The sequence below is a fragment of the Harpegnathos saltator genome, unplaced genomic scaffold (genome assembly GCF_003227715.2).
Source record: "Harpegnathos saltator strain DR-91 unplaced genomic scaffold, Hsal_v8.6 scaffold17, whole genome shotgun sequence".
NCBI lineage: Eukaryota > Metazoa > Arthropoda > Insecta > Hymenoptera > Formicidae > Harpegnathos > Harpegnathos saltator.
In genome coordinates, this window is record NW_020229950.1 from 231,516 (window position 1) to 258,034 (window position 26,519).

At 35.7% G+C, this 26,519-nt stretch overlaps 1 protein-coding gene across 4 annotated transcripts in view; it reads right to left on the minus strand.

The window, feature by feature from the left end:
- LOC109504127 (calcitonin receptor-like) overlaps positions 1-26,519 on the minus strand; it is a 149,611-nt gene that overhangs the window by 80,049 nt on the left and 43,043 nt on the right. For 2 of the 4 annotated variants that reach the window (XM_025297121.1, XM_025297120.1), the window contains exons 1-3: positions 25,714-25,924; positions 19,472-19,589; positions 11,540-11,650 (exon numbers count right to left, since the gene is read on the minus strand). In XM_025297121.1, the coding sequence (XP_025152906.1) occupies positions 11,540-11,650; positions 19,472-19,589; positions 25,714-25,737 (253 nt within the window). In that variant the 5' untranslated portion in view covers positions 25,738-25,924. Of the gene's footprint in view, positions 1-11,539; positions 11,651-19,471; positions 19,590-25,713; positions 25,925-26,519 lie in introns of those variants that run through there. The other 2 variants (XM_025297122.1, XM_025297119.1) reach the window with 1 other exon arrangement.

The following is a 26,519-nucleotide window of genomic DNA, read 5'->3' on the forward strand; positions in this document are numbered from 1 at the left end:
GATAACGGGAAGAGGACTATTAATTGTGAATGGTCTCACACATTCGCAACTGCCTTAATTACCTGCATTTTTTATTGGAGTCCCGTAATCCTGACGAATATAGAGACGGAATTAAGTAAGAAGAGGAGAAGGCGCTTACACTTTTGACATCGCGTACACAGGTTTACCACGTGCACGTGCTACGCAAGCAAAGGATAAAACCTTGGGGGATAGCTTTACCCTGTATAAACTTTCACAAAGTCGATCGAAAGATCTCTTAATTTTCTATACCAGGGTTTCTCAACCTTTTTTTGTATTTCGCACCTCTAAAAATTTATTAATGAACCTTCGCACCCTCTACATGAAAAAACTATGATTAATTATAAATAAAAAACACAATTCGTTTCCGTAAAATTCTATTAAACTAATAGTTGTAGATACATCTTGCATGGATAAATGACAAATCGTCTAAAAATGAGGTTTATTAAAGTCGGTTACTGAAAATAAATGTAAATAATCAAGGTAAATAATTGAATAAAAATATTGATCAATTATTTTTGAGTTCCTTATTTTATTTTAATACTACTGTATTTTATTTATTATTTTTTTAAATTGTACTTAATAAATAAAATAATTATAATAATAAATAATGAAATAATAAATAATGAAAATAAATAAATAAAATTATGATGTTAAGTACGTGCAACGGATACGAAAATAATTAAATCAGTAATAAAATATTGTCAATCATAAATAAAATATTAGAAAGAAAAAATGTATAGAACTAATGCATTTAATTTATAATAATTTATTATTAAATATATAGTATTGCTTTATAGAAATTGACTATCATTTTAATATTAAATAAATAAAAATAAATTTTAATATTAAATAAAATTATTATTCATGGTATCAATCTTCGCATAGTAATATGTGAATAAATATAAACGTACAAATATGTAAAAAATATATAGTTTTAATAATATTTTTTTAATTTGATGGTAGAAATGCTGAATTATTCCATCTTAATAATTAATTACAATCACTTTTCCCCGCATCCCCAAGAATGTTTTTTTGCACCCCCAGGGGATGCAAGCATCCTCGGTTGGGAACCCTTGTTCTACACGTACATCGAGTTTCGTCAGAGCCACAGAGAAGGCCGCTTAGTCGCTCTGTGTAACAAGTGTTCTCTGTTAAAACAAATATCGTCGTCCAAAGCCGACTGCCTAATCCTAATCAAGAACGAGTTATGTATTTAGGATCTATAGCCAGTGGATCTACGGAACGGTGTACAGGACGTCTCGAAATTCGGCGGCATCTCGCTGCAAATGGACCTACTCACACGTGAAATAATTGGCATCGAGGACTGCTTCTACCTGAACGTATATGCCACGGACATCGAGCCGGGGAAGAAGTGCGCCGTGATGGTGTGGATGTAAAGCGGTGGCTACGCTAATTGTTCCGGCAATGATTTACTGTGTGGTTCCAATCACATCATGCGGAAAGATCGGAAAGTCGTGCTGATCACGCTGAATTATAGGCTGAACATATTCAGTAGGTGATATAACTGACGTGCATGTGTGCATATTTCTTCCTCTCTCTCTCTCTTTGGTGTATTTTTTTCTGATTCCTATACAAGATAAATGGCGGATGAAAACAATCATTTCTCAAAATCCTATTTGCTGTACTACGTGGAATATCTAAAGTTCTTTCAATTTCTCTTAAACTTACATGAGGGTTAATGGCAACCATTCCTAGAACATTGAGAACTCGAGAATCATCGTTATGAGCTGGATCTCTTCGTGATCTTATTCTTCTGACAATTTCTGACAACAAGCTTACGCATTTTCATTTCCATTAAACGTATTACAGAATGTGATGGATGACAGTTCCGTTTAGGAAAACTTTCCCAATATAAACGAGAAGCTATCTAATAATGCCCGCGATATTCTCCAATAATAAAAAGAATATCCACAATTTCATTTGATAAATAAGTTGTGCGACGCGATTTTCGCTCGCCGTCGGCAAACGGCCATCGGTGATGGCCACATGTCTCGGCCATTCACACTCTCACAAAAGTGGTTGGGCGCCAGGTGCAGCGGACTGCACCGATCACCAACACGGAACGGAACACCACCAAAGGGCCGGGACACGCGAGTCCGACGGGACCGGTAGCTCTTCGGTATTTTAAGTCGGTAGACAGGAGGGTTCGATCGGGAATTCGGGAAGTGACCGGGAAAACACAAGAATAGCTATACGCGTTTCGCTTATCTCAATTTTTATTATGTCGGGAATCGGAACGGTTCGACCCCTCGATACGGTACACTCCGCTTTGCTCTCGCGAATTCGAGCGTTGCTCTTCGCCGACAACTAACAAGACACGGTACACACGGGACACCGAAACAATAAAGCAGGTGGAAGGTCTTACAGATTCGGGAACCTCCCGGCGGCGTGGTTCTTCGACCTCCTTCTTCTCCTCGCTCCTCCGCAATTTCGCCACCCCCTTCAGCTCCCTGGGCGCGTGGAACTCCACCAAACTCCTGCGGTCCACCAAACTCTTCCTCTCACGCACGGTAATCGGTATCCTTTTTCTCTGACTCACGGTAAACGACACTTCAGTCTTAGGCGATGATAACTCCGCAGTACTCGGAAGTAGACTCACGAAGTAAGAGACAAGAAGAAGGAGCGAAACGGGAGTTCGCTCTTTTATTATTTTCCAAAAGAAAGTGTCTCGTCGTTCTTCTTTGTTGTGTCGAGCCACCCGTCTCTCCCCGTTCCTCGTTGGATCTCCCAATCCGGGAATCCTTCCGCGGATCTTTGTTTGCGATCCGCGGGACGGGTGCTCGGTCTCACTCTTACGCGTTTTCCTTCTCGCTCGCACTCCCGCGGTCTCCTCGCCTAGGCCGGCTTTGTTTAGCCGCCGATCACGCTTCGAGCACGGGAGCGATGACAGTTTCGCTGGATATTCCTGCGGGTCTGTGGACACGGGAACGGCAGCGAGAATCTTTTAAGGCGATACGGGAATCGGTAATATAGAGAAGGTGGAGCATTCACCTGAGGTGGCGGTCCGGTCGATGGGTGACGTCCTCTGGTTTCTCCGGTCTCGATGGGCGGCACAGGAGGTCCAGGGGCACAGAGCTCGGGGACGCGGGACCGTTCCACCTGCACGCTCCTATCACTAACATTATTCAATACGGGGGAGGTAAGGCGGCTCCCCTCCCCCGAAATTCTCGCGCGATATGTTTTCCCTCCCCCGTAAACCTCGCTCAAGGACCGAGGGTCGCACTGTGATGGGCGCCTCCCCGGCTGCCACGTCACAGTTGATATGTTAGTTTAATTCTAAATATTAAATGCTGTGTTGTTAATCTGTTCCATTTACCGTTTATAAAGTTTATAACGTGATGTGACTTAGTGATGTTAGAATAAGATGGCGTATCTCGGAGAGTCGCGTGGTACTACTAACCAAATTGCTTTAAGAAAGTGGATTAACCTAACCTTCACTTGTTAATTTTCGCGTCTTACAACTCGGAAAGTACTTAATAAAAAAATACTTTATTATAGTATTATGAAAAGGTCGTGAAGTCAGTCATAAGAATATGTTATAAGAATATGTGTGAAAAATAGAAGGTTCCATTAAAAAAATGTAAGGTGACCTTAACCTCATCTTAAGAAAGTTATTCAAGGCCAGATTCAAATTTTCATCATGTGGCCCCCTCGAAACCGTGCAACTTTTGTCTGAAATTTTTGTCTATCAGGCTATTTTCCAGATATTCGAATCGACTATTTAAAATGAGACACTCTGTATACCAGAAGTGTTACGTAAAGAGAATTCCGAAAGTTTGAAATTCAGAATTATAAAGTCGGAATTAATTTTAAATTATACATCGGTTGGCATTTACACACTTTAAGATTTCGTTAATGAAGAAAGCTGGAGAAAGCTAAAGATGAAAAGTCACTTTGTCACATTTTTTGTGTTTAGCGTTTTTTTTCTATCTTGAATGTCTACGTTCGTTTATCAGAAAAATCCAGGAAAATGTCTCGTTATTATAAGTTCTACATCGGATAAGTCAATCACCCAATTTTGTGCAACTTTATTCGAGTTGGATCAACTCTGCGAAACGAAATTATCTTTCTTCAGGTTTCCTGAACCTAGAAAACGTGATGTTGCGTGGGGCAATCAATGAAGGACACGATAATGGCGTTATTATGGGTTCGCGATGATATATCGAGCTTTGCTGAAAATTCAGAAAGCATCATTATCTTCGGCAACAGCACTGGTGAAGCTATAGCTATATAGCATTTTTTGACCACGTGTTGAGCTGAAGATGATTTTGTTCGAAAAATCAGCATTCACTTGTTGTTGTTCCATAATCCATTCAACGAATTCTCTTCGCTATGGCCGTTTACCCGATATACTATTCCATATATAACCCTATACTGTATACTTTATGAATCAATAAAAAATTTACAATTTTTAATTATAAATCTGTGTTTTCTATCAAAATTACTTCTTGCGTGAATTTTGGGACACCCTTTACAAATGGTACCAGGTGACTAGATGTGAATATTATTACAACAAGAATGTGGATAAATTGTTTCGCAAGTACGAGCCAGAATTGTACAGTTCTTGGTTCGTGAATAAAGAAGACAGGTATAAAGGTGACATGAAAACGGATGTGATGAGGCCGCTGAAACGAGAGCCGTAGTCGATATTAGACAATTGGGAGATGTATTTGTGTGCCTGCCAGGTACATGATCGCAGAAGGAATATGTATTATTTCGTCAGAGCGATATGTTGGTACAAGGATAGGGTTGCCAGATAGCCTTGATTTCCGGGATTGTCCTGGAATTTTTTCAAGTTTGTCCCGTGTCCCGGAATTTTTTGTCCCGGAAAAACAGAATTTTGACAAAATTATCATAATATTTATGTTTCTAATCAGTACTAGAGAGAAATGTGAGAGTAATCATTGAGGTTTATAAGGTCGAAAAATTTGACGTGCCACCTGAGAAACCAATCGTGTAGTAAGAAAAAAAAAGATCAATCGTAAGATTGATGTCTAAACTTCTCTCCGCTGATACCACATTTATTCGTTGCAAGTAAGTAACGACATTTCTTACCCGTCTTACCCCTCTATCTGTCGAATTTAACTAAAATTCTCCAACAACTTATTTTTCAACCTAAAAAATGTTCCGGAAATAATCATTTTGCATCTGGCAACCCTATACAGGGACCTGCCTATCCGGTTTTTGGATTATTGCCGAGATAAGTGACAGCAAAATGAAAACCCAAGTTATTTGATCATTATGACGTTGCTGATTCGTGGCGACACTATGGCAAAGTTGGTGAAACTGTTGATACCTACACAGGTGCATCGTTTAAAAAGCGATATCACTCGCGGAGAATCTCTCGGACAAACGAGTCATCATTATGAAGCACTGTAACCAAATAACCTAGTACCTAGTGACATCCTCGCAGCAACTTGAGGATTTCATTCCATCCATATGGCAGAAAATGAAACATCACTCGATACGAACTATTTTACTGACAATGCTGACGATCGTCCAGAACTTGTTGTTCAAAGATCCAAATGACCATAGTTCGTCCTTGTTCAAAAAGGTGATGTCGATGACGCTCGTCGAGAACTTGTCGTTGCTCCCAAAACTAAATCCGATTGAAGTACCTGACATGTACACCACGGAATACATCGAATTGATGCTCAACCTGATAGACAGCATGTTAGCGAAGGGGGTGAAGATCGGAAAAGCGCGCACATGCATCAGCAGTATATTAAAAGTGTCGGCCCGACGCACCGAAACAGACTTACCGATTAGGTACGTCGAGAAGATACTGTCCGAATACCTATTTCACCAGATCAAAGATATAGCAAGTGCGGCGATAGAATTCGCCGTGAATTTGTGTCTGTCACTTGCACCTGCCGATGTATAAGACGCTCATGGAAATTTCCTCCAACGTCTTCAAGGAGAAGATAAAGAGAGGCTGGGGCAAGTGTCATCAGAAGAAAAGTGACTTTTATCCGATCAACTACGCCGTCAGCGAGTTCATCAAGAATTTCACAATCACTGCTTCCCAGGAGAAATGCTATAATACCTCGCGAATCTCCGAAATGATGGAGCTCTTCTTATCTGTCCTAATGCCTCAAAAGCAACCCCGGTCTTATTTGCTACTGGTGTGTGCGCAAGACTGGTCGATGAGCACGTTACTCAAACAATATGGCATGAAACTTAGCGCAAGAATGCCCAACTTGATTAAAACGTTTTCGTTCATGCCCAATATGATCGATATTTTCAAGTATCATCTGCTCCGCACGGATGCGAGAAACTGGGATAAATTCCACAAGCTCGGATCTACGCTCGGCGTTGTGTATGATCTCATCCACACCAGCAACGTGGAATCCTGTTTCATGGTTACGAGTTTGTTAGTAGAACGCATGTGGTGTCGCAACGTGAAATACTGCGGATTTGTTGAAGAACTCTTGAACATGAATTACTCTGGTATCACGAGTTTTTTAAAAAAGGATAAAAACCAAGTTTCCTACCATAATACCAAGTTCGATATTGACTACTGAGTATTCACATAATATTACACATAATATTACAGCATTATGACAATAATATTACTTCTTCATTGCAATATTACAATGTAATATAGTAGAAATATTTCTACATTATTACAGTAATATCACAATAATATTAAAATATCAGCCGAAGTGCATCACAGTAATATTGTGATAATATATCATAGTAATATTGTCACAGTGATATATCACAATAATATTATAGTACTACTGTAAAATTATAAAATACTCTTATGGAAAAAAAAACGCTCAGATTTGAGTGTAAATTCGAATAATTGAGTGTAAACACTCAATACTTAAATGTTTCTTTCATAAGAATTAATTTTATATTAGTTAATCTAATATTAGATTTGAAAGGTTATCGTTGAAATGTTATGTTTGTCAATCATTTTTACCTCCTGAAGATGTAAACGATTCAGTTTTTTGTGATGTATTCACATCTTTTAGTTCGAACTTTCTTTCCTTTATTCTAAAATTTTACAACTGCTATATTTCGAAAACTAAACATTTTAGAAAAAAATGTTTTAGACAAAAGTTATATAGTTTCAAGGGGGAATAACTATATCATATTGTTTACAAATGATGCGACTTTTGAGATATTCACTGATTATTACTTTTCTTAAATGGAAACCCCATTTTTTATTATATCTTCTTTTTCAATCAATTAATTTCAATCAATTAATTTGGACAACTTTTATTTAAAACATTTTTTTATTTGCTTAATATTTTTTGAAATATTTAAGGAAAACTTGGTAACTTTTTCAATATTTAACTTACGATATTTCGCTAACTATTTGTTGAAAGAAAAAATAGTATTAGAGTTTTTACTCTATTTACTCTTTTTTGTCTGAAATGTTTCTTAATATCCTTCATATTTTTCGAGATGTTTGCCTGACTCATTTAAAATGGGATGCCTTGTATTATCCACGAAATATTTTATTTATATTATATAATGCATATAACGTTTAAAGTAGCAAGTGACATTAAATGACGTTTTAATGACATTTCTAATGTCCATAAGACATAATAAAAACATCATTTGACATCATCTTGCTATTTGAGATGGGATATATTGCAATACAATATTACAATAATATAATTATAGTACAATAATATTTCTGTAATATTGTATTATAGTAATATTTCTGTAATATTGTATTATAATATGTAATTCGTTATATTTTCGATAATGACCTTCGATAACGGCACACGCTTCGCGATGACGAATAATACACCGTAAGATCGTTCGTTGTACAATTAAACAACGATTTCGCTACAAATGTCGACTTCACACGTCGTGCACATGTGGATTTATTCCCACGCGGGTTTCCCCACCGAAAAAAAGGAAGAAGAAAGAATCGATAGCCACAGGGATCAAGTTCTCTCATCCGATCGCTCTCTTTTTATCTCGATGTACGGATACACAGCTTTAACACTCGAAGGACTGGATTTGACGACTCCCCTAGAAAGACCGTAAGAACCAATTTGGCTCCAAGCATATCTTTTCGTAAACAAATAGAAAGAAACGAAACGTAAAGATAATTATAAAATTTAACATTTTAACAATAATATCACTAATTTATTGAGCAAAGAAAACTGTTAGTTATATTATATTGAATTCTTTTAGCCTTTGGTGAAAGACTAAATGTGAAGTACAACGCTATTATGTACCACAAGAAACACATTTGTACATAATTTTCTTTGTACATTTACCGCACACCAATTTTTTACACGATCAACATTTTTTAACTTTATAGTTTTTTTGCAGTTTTTTATTTGACAAACTAGTCGTTTGCCTGAAGCATCGTCGAATTCAATTTCTTCTCCGGTTGAATCAAATTTTGAGACTTTCATCTTTGAGCAATATATGGGGCACTCAACTCTTCCGTGAGATTTTGTAAAAAAATTCTTCTTGATTTTTTTACATGTAAGTTCCTTGTATATATATAATTCATGCACTTGTAGCAGCAAAATTCAAAATATTATAAAAATATGAACTGGCCAACGGCGAGGTGCTATATATACGTAACTATGTGTACATATGTATATAATTATTTTTCAAGTGAACAGATAGATAAATACACATAAAATTATTTATTTATCTATTTAAAATCATAAAACTTGTAAATAAATCCGTAAAATATATGAGAATGCAATATCAGATAAGGAACTCAAATTGGCCCCAACGGTCCTTCTAGATAAATAATTAAATAAAAATTCAATCATTTTATGTAATTGAAAAATTTTTTTACCAAAATTAAGAACATGAAAATGATGAAAAGTCATAAAAGGATATCACGTTGAGGCAAAGTTGAAAAAAGTTTGAATTTGATAACAGTTTGAATATCGCGAGGAGCCAAATTGGTTCGGTCTTTTTAATGTTAACACGTTATTGGTGATCTTCCGGAGGAAATAAGCGCGCGGTAAAATAAAAGTTCATAGTTAACGTCTCGAGATAAATGAAAGAGCCATCCCTCTCGCGTTACATTTAAGTTTTCAAATCGCTAACGTTCATGTAGAATATGTATGATAAACACAACAGTACAATGTTAATAAAACTTTTACAAGCAGCTCGGACGAGGATATGATGTTGGCATAGTGTGCATCCGTTTTCCTTCCTCTCTTTCTTTCGGTCTTTCCTCCTCTTTATCAGCATGTGTTTGAATACAGCACGACACACGGATGCATTCTTTACGCCACATAAGCCTCTTTTTTATTCAACCATAATCCACAAGATACCACAAAAAACTCTCCTGATATGCGCGACATACAGGATCTGTCAAAAGTTACGGAACGGCTAATTATTTAAAAAAATAATGATTATTTAAAACAATGTTTGAAATAAAAGTGGTAGGGCTTAAAAAAAGCTATCAGATATTGATAATTGTTTGACCTTGGAATGACCTTGAGAAACGTTATCAAAATCGACATAAATATCTTAAATGTAAACTTGAATTTTTTATTATACCATCCTTTTCCACCAATTAATTGGAACAACTTTTGTCTGAAACATTTTTTTATATGCCTAATATTTTTTGAGATATTTAAGGATAACTTGGTAACTTTTTCAATATTTAACTTACGATATCTCGCTAACTGTTTGTCGGGATAAAAAAATGGTACTAGACTTTTCTATTCTACTTGGTCTCAAGAATATATTGTTACAATATATTCTTATATATATTCTTATAATAGCGCCCTGACTTTTATTAATTTGATGATTTTGAACTTTCGAAAGATCGATAAATTAATAAAAAATAGAGCATTATTGTATTAATATATTCTTGAGATTAAATAAAATAAATAGAAAAGTCTAGTACCATTTTTATCCCGACAAACAATTTGCGAGATATCGTAAGTTAAATATTGAAAAAGTTACCAAGTTATCCTTAAATATCTCAAAAAATATTAGGCATATAAAAAAATGTTTCAGACAAAAGTTGTTCCAATTAATTGGTGGAAAAGGACGATATAATAAAAAATTCAAGTTTCCATTTAAGATATTTATGTCGACCTTGATAACATTTCTCAAGGTCATTCCAAGGTCAAACAATTATCAATATCTGATAGCTTTTTTTAAGCCCTACAACTTTTGTTTCAAAGATTGTTTTAAACAATCATTATTTTTTGAAATAGTTAGTCGTTCCGGAACTTTTGGCAGACCCTATATATCGAGCAGTCACTTTATTCGGAAAAATAAAGAGAAACAAAAGAAAAAACGTAGGATCCTATTTTATTTTCAAAGTAACCGCAATCCGCAATTTGCTCGACACATGCGTTTGGCAACTGCCTATTTATAGCTACTCTTGGGGCCGGTTTTTCAATAATGGTATAAACTTAGGTCAAAATTTAAATTCTGTTCAAAAGCATTAGACTGTTTTTCAATGGATAGATCAGAATAAAATGTAGTTTAAAGTATAGTTTAAATAAACTGTGAATGATGACATGAGAGAAAATCATATTGTAAGGCGAAGACCAAATCATTTTGAAATTTGGGATAAAAAAGAATTTTTTCAAAGATTTCGCTCATCCAAAGCTACAGTTCATATATTAACAGAAAAAATTCAAGACGCTATTCAATCACCAACTGTCATATAAATTAAATGACATATATAGAATATTTTTCAATTATATTAGTTTTAACTAATTAACTAGTTGTAAAATATGGTGTTTACTAATAATGAATATTATACGAATAATATAAAATTTATTTATATTGTATTTTTTTATTTTTTTTCAGAAATCAAGCTCTTTCATGTATGAAATGATATTGCTAACATTAAGATTTTATGCTAGTAGATCTTTTTTGATAAGTGTAGGTGATTTTGTTGGTGTTCATAAAAGTACAACATAGCATGTAATATTACAGAAATATCATAGTTATATTGCAATATATCATTAACATTACACATTATATGATACGAGTATTTGTCATCAAATCAAGTGGAGATGAGCGATGCATTGTCGAACGATTAGATTGGTAGCAATAAGTGATATTCCAGCGGTAAAATTATTACGAAAAAATTATTAATTATTATGAGATCACAATGGGAGCGAACAAATATTCTGGCTTGATACCGTTTGGCGGGAAAAAGGGTACAGAAATGTGAGACAGCGAAGACTTAAGACGCTGAGACGTAGAATTGGAAGTTTGTGGGAGAATATAAAAAATAAAATTGTCAGCGTGTTTGATAGAAAATAATTCACATCTCAAAGAAGCGAAAGTAAGGGATAAATTGCCAAAGACGCCTAGACGCATAATCAATTAAACGTAGATAAAAAAATCGATAAGAATGTTAGTATGTATTATACGCCTGTGTATTGTCCTTTATGATTAATTCTCAAGTCACACATTAACGATTCCTGCGAGCATTCGAGTGGAAGATTAAAGTCAGTGGAGAAACAACAACTATCAATTTGGCAGACGTGTTAATAAATAAAGGCAGATATTAGCATATACTTACATGATACGTCGAAACAGGTGATGAAGTTCGGACATGGAGCGTACACTGTCGACCCCGCTGGAGTGTTCGGCCAACAGGACCAGCCATTGAATGTAAGGGGACAATATAGCTCTGAAATTCGAATAGCCGATTACTACGAGATCACGGTCAATGATCCTGTCAAAGCGTTCGTTACGTTTGACAGCGTGCCGGGATTAAACGACGAATACGTAACGAGTCGGTTGTGATGCAGGATCGCAAGCAGAGAAGGAAAAAAAAAGAAGGAAACAATATAGCGCCGTATCAGTCATCGTGACAAATTGAATAAATCTTTCCGCGCGATTTATGGCGCGGTCATAAAAGGCAATCCCCGCGATATATTATCTACTTATTATTAATCGCGGGGAGATTGGAGGCATCTCGTGGCGTATAAAGCACGCGCTCACGTGCTTAATCTAAGCAAACTTGTAAAAATTTCGTGGTTATAGCGGAATTCGAAGAGTCTACATTTTCTTTATCAAGTTCAATTTATCGTACGTATGCGACATCCGACATCCGACACAAATGTCGAATCGGTCTTACACTCTTTCAGAAACTCAGATTAAACAAAGTTTCTATCAGGGTAACGTTCGCCCAAAAAATAACAGTTATCCGAAGTCTTTCTATATGTCTTTATCGTTAAATCTTTCTGAATATCATTGTTATGGTTAGTATTAACCTGTCAAAATATGTAGACTCGTAAAATATACGATCTGATATAGGTTGATTCGAAAGTCACCCGCATATGCATTCTTTAAGTAGTGACGCACAGTGGTCTAAAATCGTAAAAACCTGGCAAAAAATTTTTATTAATTTGTTCAAATATCAGTAAGAATTATTGTAATTTCAAAAAGAATATGCAAGGAACAGCTTCTTATAATTTAAATGCTTGTACGTTGCCTCGAATACACAATACAAGTGGATAAAAATGAAGAATTTTTAGTATACTTGACATGCCGCCTTTTGCACTTTATTTACATCAGCCTTTAAATTAGTTAGTAACTTACTAAAATGTTTTAGTACAATATATTATTATTTCACATGCATACTTTAAATATTATTCGCAAAATTGACAAATAAATTTAGCATAGCATATATTTGATGTGATTTTTAATCTCATATAATGCTTATAGAAAATCGATACTGTAACTTTATTATACAATTTATAAGCTTTAGCCGTCCTTAACCAAGAAAGTTTTATGGTCAAATCGACTGTCAAATTGAATGTCATACTTTTGAAACATGTGAGGAAAGAAATTGCTACTTTTTACTGATTTCTCTTCTATAATAAAAAATCAAACGAAAATTAAGTTACAGTTGTTAATTATGTAATTGTAATTTCTGTGTGCAATTACAAGAAAACAATAATTTTTTTCATATTCTTTTTGTTTTTATTAGACTTTTCAAGATGTAAGAAAACAGTTAGTGTTACAGTAAACATAGATAACATGCGCGTCTGTGTGATGTTTAACATAATATTTAAAAAATAAATTTATTTACGTTTTACCGAACAGATAATCTATTTCATTTTATCGTTATGTACTATTGTTTTTAAAAAAATTTTGATGATCTTTAAATTTCGAGAAATATGAGCTAAAGATAAAAATATTAGCAATAATATTTGTCTTCATATGACATTTAATTATAAAAAATAATTTAAGTCGAATCTATCTTCAATAATTGCAGAATAATTAGCTCGTACCATTTTAAAAGCCCCACATTGTACATGACTTATTTTACATCAGTAATGATGCTTCAAGACAATAAATATCGTTTATAGGCCGCGATGGGCGTGGAAAACGCCAAACTTTGCGCTGTTATAATTAAAAAACTATTACGATTTTCACATTATGGCAGAGAACATTTTTGTTACCTCCTTGCCCCCTTAAAGGGGGGCAGGGTGAAACTTGGCAATTTCAAACGGGACTATAAAATGTCAGATAGTTTGGTTCTGCGGTAAAAAACAAGTAAATTTTGTTCAAAACATTCTTTTGTCAGATGTTAAAAGATATGACGGTATAAAGTTTCGAAGCTACAGGAAACGTAAAAGTGTCGCATATCTTTCGTCGGTAAAACTTTACTGCTGCACGCTGATAATTATTTTGGCATTCACCTAATATTAATAACATATTCACTTCTGTATCAAACATAGTGATAGCTATGTGAGAGTTATGTGAGCCACCCTGTATATTGTGAGGTATGCCATATTTTCAAAATAAAAAATTCTTGTTGTATACTAAGGTTGTAAAGAAATAAAGAAATTACAGTCTAAATTTATCGGAATGAAAAGGACGAATATTTTCATTCAAGCAATAATAAAAATATTTCCTTATAAGATCCTATCAATATTGCTTTATAAGGGCTCGTTAAACTATTTGTTATACATCTTGCAAGGCCCTTATTTTTCTATCCCTATTACGGCCCGATTAATGTTAGGGAGAAATAATCAGAGCCTGATCTACACTGTACGAAACAATACAATACAATCATAAAAAAATATCATAAATTTTTCATGATTTATTCAACGATTTTTATTCAAAGTCGTCGGAAGACACACTGGATTTTTATTCTCATTATAAAAGTTCCAAGCAACACACCTGAAAGGTTCTATTTTAAAGATTCTTCACAAAGAAAAAATTGACAAAGCGGCTATTAATTAAATTCCCTTTCCAAAGATTTTCTTGTTCATTGAACAACGCACTTGAAGATTTCACGACAGCCCATTGTAGCCGGGGCTTAGAAATAATCGTTACGAATTATTCATTCTAAAGAGACCTGTCTGCAGGAAATGCAGGAATGGCTGGACGAAAGCAAGGACGGCTGCGTGTACTTTACGTTCAGCTCCATGGTCAGGATCGAATCTTTCTCTAAGGAGTTGATGGAAACATTCTACGCGTCGTTCAAGAAAATTGGTCCGCGTGTTGATGAAAATTGCAAGGAAGGAGGATCTGCTCTCGGGATTGCCAGATAACGTGATGACGCAATCGTGGTTCCCGTAAGTTCCCGCCGTTCTCAGTACGTAATTACGAGGTCCGTTGCGCGGCCGCAACGTCAAGGTGCTAAATTTTCGCCCGTTTCTTATTAATCGTCATTAGAACGGTCATTTATATGCCGTATGAATTGGCGCACTTTCAGCGCGCGCGACGGCATTTGCATATAAATCGAGCAACTTTACAAAAAATGTCTTTCTCTTCGGTCGACTTCCCGCGCGATGGGAATTCCGCAAAAATTTTAAGCTCTGTACTTGTGGCGACGCGCCCGCGTCGACGAGTTTTCAAAAAACGCGACTGCGCATTAAGCGGAATCAGCGTTGCAATTTAGTCATTCATGAGGAAACTAGCGGACGCTGTATTTGCAGTCAGAAAGAAACTTGAATCGCTTTCGCTATGCTTGCGAGAGAAAAAAAAAGAGAATCGAGAAAAATGTCTTGAAAATTAATGCTTGACGCAACGACGTCCCACGTCACCGCAGTTTATTCGCGAAGCAGTTGAATGTGAAGCCGGGGAAGAAAAATCAAGAGGATCCTTTCGGTTGCATTCAGATTGTTCCCCATTATTTTTGCCATTCCCGTGCCCGATATCCGTCGGATGTCCGACCGCATGACATTTTTGCCGCGCTGTAAAAGCAACCCACCGTTCTCAATTCTCGCAGGACATAAAAACATACGGGCTTTCATTACGAACGGTGGGCTCATGGGAATGCAGGAGGCAATCTCTTACGGAGTCCCCATGGTCGGCATCCCTCTATTTGGCGATCAACGTATCAATATCCAGTCCTACGTGAGGAAGAAGGTGGCTATCTCGCTAGACTCTATACACGACGTCACCGAGGAGAAATTAACATCGGCACTGAATACTATCTTAAAGGATCCCACTTATCGGTGAGTACCCGAAGCAACGGCTGCCAGAAAAAGTAGGCGTTATACGCCCAGCTACTAATTGTTTAGCGGGGATTAATGAAATCATAACATTCGTCGTATCGTAAACATAAATACTAGAGATGTGCGAACTATTCGAATTCGAATCGAATCTAACGTAACTCGATTCGATTCGAATCCGAATCCCTATGATTCGTACCCGAATAATTCGAAAATTTCGAATCGTGAAGATTCGAATACGAATCAAATACTTAACGTTTGCGCGCATCAGCTACAAAACGGGTCATCTGGGCCTGTATGTTTGAACCCTTAACTTGTAATTAACTTAACTTATAATTAATAACTTAATTATAAATTATTTTAAATATTTAAATATAAATTTTACTTTAAGCTGATATTACAATATTAATATTCCCTTTTATATTAAAATCTTCCATCATTATTTGCATGTTTAATTGTCATGTTAAATATTGTAATGATTCGATTCGGTTTCATTCGATTCGATTCGAATTCAAATGAAATTTCATAGGTTCGATTCGATTCGAATTCGAATTTAGAAGATGAGATTCGATTCGACATAAAAATTCTTAATTCGCACATCTCTAATAAACACAAAAGTGCATACATAATTGGGGTCTTAGCAAGTAGACGGACAGGTATAAACTAGAGATGTGCGAACTATTCAAATTCGAATCGAATCGAATCGAATTACATTAAATTTGATTTGAATCCGAATCCCTATGATTCGAATCCGAATAATTCGAATAGGAATCAAATACATTATTGTTTGCGTGCATTAGCTACAAAACAGGCCATCTAGGTTTGTATGTTTGAACCCTTAACTTGTAATTAACTTAACTTATAATTGATAACTTAATTATAAATTATTTTAAATATTTAAATATAAATTTTACTTTAAGATGATATTACAATATTAATATTCCTTTTCATATTAAAATCTTCCATCATTATTTGCATGTTTAAAAGTCATGTTAAATTTTTTAATGATTCGATTCGATTCGAATTCGAATTTAAAAAATGAGATTCGATTCGATTCGACTCGACATAAAAATTCTTGATTGGCACATCTCTAGTACAAACATACGGCGATTATCATAAAATGCGGTGACTTCATAAAAGATAATTGTATGTTGTCGTTATGTTCTCTCTTTCTCTCTCTCTCTCTCTCTCTCTCTCTCTCTCTTTCTCTCTCTTTCTCTTCTTCCTCTTTTTCTTCCTCGTTTTCCACTCAGTTAGTTTATTTTCGCTCGATCTGCTAATACGTTCCTTCCTATGTGTATTTTCCGATTTCGTTTCGCCCCTTCCCCCCCTCTCCCCCATGTCATGTTTCTACTCGTTCGACCTTACGGCCGTGAGTTCATTCCCGCCAGCGAATGGAATAATTTTGTTTAGCGGGAGGAACGTGACTTCACTCTTGATGTAAATTAATGCGGTAAAGTTGTACAACCAGTGACCACATGTTACTAGATGAGCAACTAAGTTTCCGAGTTTCACATATGGATGGCGCTAACGACACATGTAGTAGACATACATGTCTGAAGTTGTATTTTTTTTATAGCTTGGACATCTGTTAACAATAACCAGTCGTAATACCAGCACACATCGCAATGCAAAAATATTTTTTCTAACAACGAAGATGTCGAGTTTTGTGCAAAATAAACAGCATTTACGGGAAGCTTTGCTTTTCTGCTTTAACTTGAAAAAAAGTGCAGCTGAAGCACGTCGTTTGCTTGAGGAGGCCTACGGCGAACATGCATCATCGAAAACTACCTGTGAAGATTAGTTTAAACGCTTCAGAAGTGGCGATTTCGACACTGAGGACAAGGAGTGCTCCAGAAGACCAAAAACAATTGAGGACGCCGATTTGCAAGCGTTATTGGATGAAGATGATACGCAAACACAAGATCAACTTGCGGAGGCTTAAACATGACTCGCCAAGGTATTTCCAAACGTTTACATACCATGGGAAAAATTCAAAAGGAAGGAAAATGGGTGCCGCATGAATTGACTGAGAGACAGATGGAAAATCGAAGAGCCACTTCCGAAATTTTGCTTTTATGGCATGAAAGAAAGAGTTTCCTGCATCGAATTGTTACTGGCGATGAGAAGAAGGATATATTTCGAGAATCCTAAACGCAAAAAATCGTGGTTTTCACCTGGCGAAGCATCAATATCGACGGCACGGCCAAATCGCTTCGGAAAGAAGACAATGCTCTGCGTTTGGTGGGACTAGAAAGGAATCGTGTACTATGAGCTGCTGAAACTGGGCGAAACTGTCAATGGGCATCGCTACCGATAACAACTGATCAATTTGAACCATGCATTGCTCGATAAACGGCCAGAGTGGGACACGAGACACGAACGGGTGATATGGCAGCACAACAACGCTCCATGCCATCGCACTTCCATCGTCCAGGATACCATCAAAACGCTGAAATGGGATCTGCTACCGCACTCGCCGTATTCGCCAGACCTGGCCTCTTCCGATTATCACTTGTTCCGGTCGTTGGCGCATGGCTTGACTGGGCAATACTTGGCCAATTTCGAAGAAGTGCAAAATTGGTTGGATGAATGGTTTCGGTCCAAAGACGCGTCGTTTTATTGTCGCGGTATTCATGTATTGCCAGAGGGATGGCAAAAATGTGTAGCTAACGAGGGACAATACTTTGAATAAACCATTTTTTGTATTTCTCTTCAAATTTTCCATTTTTCATTGATCAAAAAAAACCTGGAAACTTAGTTGCGCACCTAGTAAAAGGACTTCAAGAGCCTGGAGGCTCGCTGCTTTAAGTCTTATTAGCCCGCCAGTATCGATCCGTAACCGGTTGCGCCGCGTTACATATCACTGGACAAGCAGAACGTACTCGCGTGCTATTGTAAATCTTGCTTGATTCTCGGATGTGTATCGCGCGCGAATAAAGGGCGAAATGTTTTATCAGTGCAGAACGAAAGTAGGCGGCAGGGAAATAGAAAATCTAGCAGAATATTCGACGTGCTTTCAACTCGAACAGACACCGAGATTTCGCGTCGGACTGACGACAGTCTCGGTGATGTTGACGAAAACACGTCGCGTCGGTCGTGAGCTCTCCTAGTTTCGATGGTTTTGCGTTTCGCAAAGTAACATTCGGGCGAATCGAGGTTCCGGGAAACTGCTTTTTCCGAAACGACCCGTCATCGTCGCCATTACTCATTTTGAAAAGTGGCTAATTACCGTTATCGTTACTCACGAAATAGTGTATAAGTCGTTACGATATTTCCGCCGCTTTTTCAACCTTCGGTCTTGCGAAGGCCCTTCATGCCTCGCCCGTATTTCACGCGAGTGAATTCAGCATGAAAGTGGGGTAACGAGGTTGCATTCGTTACCGTTGGCCGAAAAGTGTAATTACATCGTTGTTGCTTTTAACGAGAAAAGGGGAGGAGAACTTGCCCTCGGCAAGTTTGCCATATTTTTGAGCGCTCTGGACGATAAGGTTCTCGTTAATTGTATTATATAACAAATATAGTTTTTGCTGCGACCATATTAATTTTCACATGGGGCAAAATTACATCACTGTGCATGCTTGAACATGTGCGCGTATGTGCATGTCTGTGTGTCGTGCCAACAAATGCGCATTATAACGCTGATTATAACATTGATATTTTCATTTCAAGATGTATATTGTGTCATCTGAAAATGCGCACGGACTGCAAAATACGACCCGATCGATCGTAAGCAGCAGAAGTGCACGTTTGACAGATATTTTTAATCTGTTAGAGAAATTATGCAAATATCCAATTAATTGCGATACTTAACTGTAAGCCGTTGTGGAGTGTAAATTTTTTAAATAAAGTAAGCGAGTCTGATAAAATCAATATGAAGGCAGCACTCGCAGCGTCGACTATAAAGGCGCCACTCGCAACTCTTCTGCCATGCGCGCATTTTTGCCCACGATTTTTACATCCTCTGTGAGGACTTTTCTTATTCGTTCATGTGAAATATACATTTACATACGCATAAATATGTGTGTGTACTTTACCTAACGGCAGCGTCGTGTTCATGGTCTTCAACTTCAAGCATTCTTCCTTGCGCTTCATGAGAATTCGATGGAATTCCTTGTCTAATAGCGTGCTACCCATCGTCGTGTTTCCCGGCATCTGTTGAGCAAACGACATGTGGAATATTAATGAGTTACAGTAGCAAAAGTGGAGATAAGCAATTAATGTCTAGCACGCGCCGCGGCATAACTTGATGCTGTGTTTCATGCGACTATACGCATCCCTCACGACTCGCGATTAAAATGGAAACTCGAGTAGTCGAGTCGTTAATATTTCATGTTAATAGTTGCGCATCTCCAGAGTTCTTGCACTTTAGAAAAGATATCGTCCGAAATACAACGCGAGTCTGTATTTCAAGACGAAGGCATCTCTCTGGATTATATGTATATATAAATAAATTATAATTCAGTATAATTATTATCTTATTTTCATGAGGAAAACGAGAGGAAAATTAAGAGATAGTCTCCCGAGTAAAAAAATTAATAGGGCTCTAGTAAGAGCCTGATTATTTTTCCCTAACATTAATCGGACCCTAGTAGGTATAGAAAGACAAGGGCCCTACAAGATATGTAACAAATGGTTTAACGAATCTTTATAAGGCAATGTTGATAGGGCCTTATAAGAAAATATTTTTATTATTGCTTGAGTAAAAATATTCTTTCTTTTTATTCTGAGAAATTTAGACTGTAATTTCTTTATTTCTTTACAACCTTGTTAGTATACAACAAGAATTCTTTTATTTTAAAAATATAGCATACTTTACAATAAAATATAACATTCTTTATACATAAAAATCCTGTTACTGTTTTTATTAAAGTTTGATGCATTTCAAAAGAAGGCATTACTAGAAAAATCCTCGGAAGAGACTAATGAATATGGCAACTAATAAAACTAATAAAATTTGTTTTTATTTGCGACATAATTAAAAAATCTTTAAAAGAAGCAGATAGAGCGTACCTACTAAAAACAATACTAAACTATGACAAATTTATTACACGCTTCAGATCTTATTAATTTTTTATACCAAAACTTGATTTTGCATATCTATTAAAAGATTCTTCTAAGGCCCACATCTGTTTTCCATGTTAAAATGTTATTTCGTAAAATCTACGGCATCCCTAAAAAATTCTTCTAAGGTCCTTCTCAGCTTTCCCTATCGAAGCCTTATTTATTAGATCTAAGTCATCCCTAAAAAATCTTTCTAAGTTCCTTCTCAACTTTCTCTATCAAAGCCTTATTGCGTAAAATCTAAGGTATCCCTAAAAAGTCACATTAGACTGCGAAATGGATCTTTTAGGGATACCTTAGATTTTACGCAATAAGGCATTGATAGAGAAAGTTGAGAAGGAACTTAGAAAGATTTTTTAGGGATGACTTAGATCTAATAAATAAGGCTTCGATAGGGAAAGCTGAGGAGAACCTTGGAAGGATTTTTTAGGGATGCCGTAGATTTTACGAAATAACATTTTAACATGGAGAACAGATGTGGGCCTTAGAAGAATCTTTTAATAGATATACAAAATCAAGTTCTGCTATAAAAAATTAATAAGATATGGAGCGTGTAATAAATTTGTCATAGTTTAGTATTGTTTTTAGTAGGTACGCTCTATCTGCTTCTTTTAAAGATTTTTTAATTATGCCGCAATTAAAAACAAATTTTATTATTTTATTATTATAAAATTTTATTATTAGTTTTATTAGTTGCCATATTCATTAGTCTCTTTCAAGGATTTTTCTAGTATTGCCTTCTTTTGAAATGCATCAAACTTTAATAAAAACAGTAACAGGATTTTTAAGTATAAAGAATGCTATATTTTATTGTAAAGTATGCTATATTTTTAAAATAAAAGAATTCTTGTTGTATACTAACAAGGTTGTAAAGAAATAAAGAAATTACAGTCTAAATTTCTCGGAATAAAAAGAACGAATATTTTTACTGGAACTATTATCTGATGTAATAATAATAAAGCATCCCTTTTTAGGGCATCTTACTTTCAACCTTATCGAGGCCTTGTACTTCATGAAGATGGACTTAACAATTTTCTGCTCGGGCCATCGTCATGTGCAGGCTGAGCAAAATTATATACCTGTAGCTAAAAACGCACATTTTTCCTGCCTTTTTAGATCATGCAAAATGATGTTCACTTAGACACCAAATGAAAAACAAACACGTTGACGGATCTTCGGGTGCGAAATAACCCGACCTCGTCGTGTATAAAATATATTTTCGCTGAAATTGTACATTTCAGCGTTGAATCAATTCGTGAGCGTGGCAAATTATATTCCCCCGACGCGCTCTACATATTTCTTACAGCCGCACGTTCACACCGCACGCACGCTCGATATTCATTAAAACACTTTGCAATTTGTCGATTATTTCACAAAAATTTATCGTCGCGATGCAGTTTTGTCATGTAAACCGTCGCATCGAAACTTCTCGCCGGACGTATGCAAATTTCGACGGCGCGGCCGTGCCGTAAAAATGTCGACGCCATTATTGAGGAAATCGATTTATTGGACTATGAGACGACGCGTAATAACTTTATTATATACAAACGAACGTTACTGCGTCCGGTCGAGCTGCCGGCGTCATGAAGTGAAGCGTTTTACGACAAAACTGTCTTGCTAACGCACGCGAAGAAGTAGGAAGAAGAGAGGATTCGATTCTCGGATCGAAATATATTCACGAAAGTTTGTCGCACGAATTCATGTCGAACATGGTCTGGGCATAACACGAAAATATTAATTGGAAAGCACACTTTTTTCTCTAATGAGATTTCTGTGAAATATCATGCGTTGGCTCTCGATAAAATATCGGAATTAACCGGCGGACATGGTGGAAAAATTATTGTAAAGTAGAGTATTGTAAAACGAAATTCATACTTTTTATATTTTTCATTAAAATGTTTATATTTTAATAGATAGTATGAAAATTGTAACTTTACTGTTGTTACCTAATTTATTCCCTGTGAATACGGAATACATGGCAAAGCATGAAATTGAAGACCCTCTAGAAAAGAATCTGAAGAAGGATTTCTTCTACATATAAATGTAAGCATAAAAGTACAAATTTTTTCTTAATAATTAAAAGAAGATAAAAAGTACACACTGATTAGTAGGAGTCATATTATGTGTACGTATAGATGTACTACGTTGCAGCTAAAGAAAGTAAATTACATGTAATAAGCGACAATTATTTATCAATAACTCCATAACAAGGAGTTATCAGTTTCGCAGCAAGTACGTCTGTGTTGCTCAACTGGCAATATTACCTCCTATTAATTAATCAATTAATTAATTAGATCATACGATTGTATCATGCGTTATAGCAACGGATTACATAGCGCGTATTTGTCCAACAGATGAATCTGGATGAACAAAAGCTACGAATTATTCTCGCGGAATTTATTCGATTCGGATGAATACCATGGAACCAAGTTTACATAAATAATTACGCAAGGCGGGATGGGAACACCTTTATAATCCAAATTTTTATCACCAAGATCGTAACACGCGGTAACATTTCATGGAATATCTTCTCCAGCGGCTTCGCAAGCCATTGATGTTTACCGAAAGCTATCGATAAAGGTTTATGTTTATCACCTGAGTCTCTTGAAGTGAAAGTTCACTCGAAACGAGTGCAAATTCACTTGAGGCAATAGTGAAAATATTGGCACTCGAAATCACTCGGCAGTGCACAGTTAATATCGATTTACAGCGAACTCTCAGTTTATACAAATGAATGTTTTAATCGATTAGAGTTAATTGGTCTTTATGACACTTTCTGGAGCACATCAGCGTCACTATGTAATTTTGAGTGAAAATATTGAAAATGGAGAATTTACTCCACATGGGTGAAAAATCACTAGAATTCGAGTAATTCGTTTTTCCTCTTCGGCTGAAATATCGCTGCAAGGAATTCCGAGAGCAGAAGAGAAACGTGCAGTTCTGTTTGATGATTTTTCCTCTATCACTGCGTTTAATAATAGCCTGTTCGTATCAAACCGTATACAGGGTGTCCCATTTTAATGTTCCACCCCAAATAACTCTTCAGTATTGAAATTTCAAGGAAAATGATCTGAACAAAAGTTGTAGGGGTTTAAGTGAGCTATCTTATGATGACCTTGACTTTGATCTTGACCTCTATTTGCAAGGTCATTTGAAGATCAACTTGCATTTTTTAAATGGGAACTCCTATTTTTTATTACACTGTTTTTCTACTAGTTAATTTGAACAACTTTTGTCTAAAACATTTTTTTATTTGTCTAATATTTTTTTAGATATTTGAGGAAAACTTGATAACTTTTTCAATATTTAACTTACGATATCTCGGCTAACTATTTGCCGGAAGAAAAAGTGCTACTAGACTTTCTTGCTTTATTTAGTCTTAAGAATATATTGTTACAATAGCGCTTTGACTTTTGTTAACTTACTGATTTTTGAAAATTTCAAAATCATCAAATCAACAAAAATACACACACACACGCGCGCGCGCGCACACACACACACGCACACACACACACACGCGCGCACACGCACACGCACACACGCATACGCACACGCGCACACGCGCACACTCACATGCACACGCACGCACACACACACACACACACACACACACACACACACACACACACATAAGAGGTGTAAATCCGATCGTGCAACCTCTACGCGGTACACCTTGGGTAATGCTAATGCCGACGGTACTGTAACTTTGAAGCTTCATAACTCGGGATGTACTTAACAAAAACATACTTTGTTGCAGTTTTTTGGAAAGCTCTTGAAATACGTTATAAGAATATGCCAAAAAAAGTAGGGCATTCTATTTGAAAAGTTCAAGGTGACTTTGCCCTGACCTTGTTGACGCTAGCCAAGGTCAAACTGATAAGATCAGTGAATAGATCATTTTAAACCTTACAACTTTTGCCTGAAACATTTTTTCCAAAAACTGATTGTTTTCGAGATATTTTATCGTTCGAAGACTTTTTAAGACCCTGTATGTATTTATATATATTTATTTGTCCATAACGAGAATACATTATTTCATACTGCATATTTCATATTTTTAGATTGCAGCGTTGGAACATATTTGTTATTAAGCAGAAGCAGAATCGATAGGCCACATGCAGGTAATGCACCATTTAAAAGTTATCTTTTATATATATTCTTGCCCAAAACAAGAATATGTTATTTCAGATTGCATATTTTATATTTTCAGGTTGCTGCTCCCACATAGCACCGCAATATTGCAGGAATGTTACAGAAATGTTACAGGAATATTACTGAAATATTGCATAAATGTGACAACAATATTGCGAAGGAATATTTAATGTCCTAGGCATGAGTCTCGCAGGAATATTGCAGGAATATTGTTACAATATCACAGGACTTTTGCCACAATGTTGTTGAAATATCGCCACAATTTTGCAGGAATATCTCTGAGATATAGCCACAATACTGCAGAAAAATTGCAAAATATTTCTGAAATATTACTGCAATCGTGCAGGAATGTTGCTACAATATTTCTTAAACATTGCCGTTTAAATATTGCAGGAATATTACTGAAATATTGCATAAATGTCACAGCAATATCACAGAAATATTTAATAGTTCTAGGCATAATTCTCGCAAAAATATTGCGGAAATATTGCTATGATGTTGTAGGAACATTGTCGTAATATCACAGGAATATTGCCGCTCTATTATAGCGTAAACTTTTTATATTTTATTTTAAACATTTTCAACTTTTTAATTAATAACTTTAAATTTGTATGTTAATAATTAATTTATTAATACATATTGTAATTAATAGTAATGAAATTGATTAATTAAATTCTACATGTTAATGTTTCATTTATTATGTTTTATTTATTTATTATTTATTTATCATACATTATTATATATTTCTTATATATAAATGTATATATATATATATATATATATATGCGTAAAATAAAACATTCTTTAAACAATAAGTTCAGTTAGATTTATACAATAAGCCACATGCAACGTTCACCTCTATTATAACAATATTCCATTGTGCAACATATTGGAGAAGCGTTCTATATAATATATAAAACATCATTTCTACATTTAGGATATCGTGCGTTAATATTTAATACTTTTAACTCCGGGTCTACTATCTATAAGTGTGCAAATTATTTTATTTTTATATGAAATTGTTAAAATGAAACAATATATATTAAAATATTAAGATACTTACAGCTTGTGTATTTAACGAATGCATCCCATGGTGATTAACACAAATGCTTCTTTATGTATTTTAGGGCCAAATATATTCACAAACGTCAAGGAATCGATTGCCCCAATTTCTCTTCCGAATGTGATACATTCCATAATTTTACACGAGCTATATGACATTGTTCTCGTGTCATAGGAAATTGTATCTACTGCCGCAACAATTGTTGATAAATTTCATCTGTAATCTTATAAAGACATCGAGTTAATGTTACTTGATTAATATTACAAATAAATTTATTTCCTGTTGGTCTTTGGTAATTTTTATATGCATAAAATTATATTGTCCCTAACACCGAAAATAGAGTAAGTACTTACAATTTGGTTAAAACAATGTAAATATGTTTTTAAGGTAAACACTGATGAATATATAAGTTAACATTGGCTACGTTTAGAAAACACAACTGCTGCACAACGGTTGAGTAATTCGTCAACATAATTAGTCGCTCGCTCCTCGTCGCGCGCGTTCGCTTGCTTCTTGTCGTTTACGTTGTCCCTCGCCGCGTGCGCTCGCCTACCGTTACTCGCTGACTCCGCCTGTATCAAATGTCTATGTGCTTACTGCGGTCGCCCTCCGCTCTCTACGCGCTCGTTGGCTCACATGTTTTAATTAATAACTCGGTAACTATTGCCAATTTGACATTATGGTACATGACTTTCCTTCTCGGCTACACCCAATCTATCTCCAACTTTCGTCTACATGATAAGCTTTCAAACACCCTGTATAACTGTAATAAAATAATTGTTATTATTACTACTCAAATAGAATCA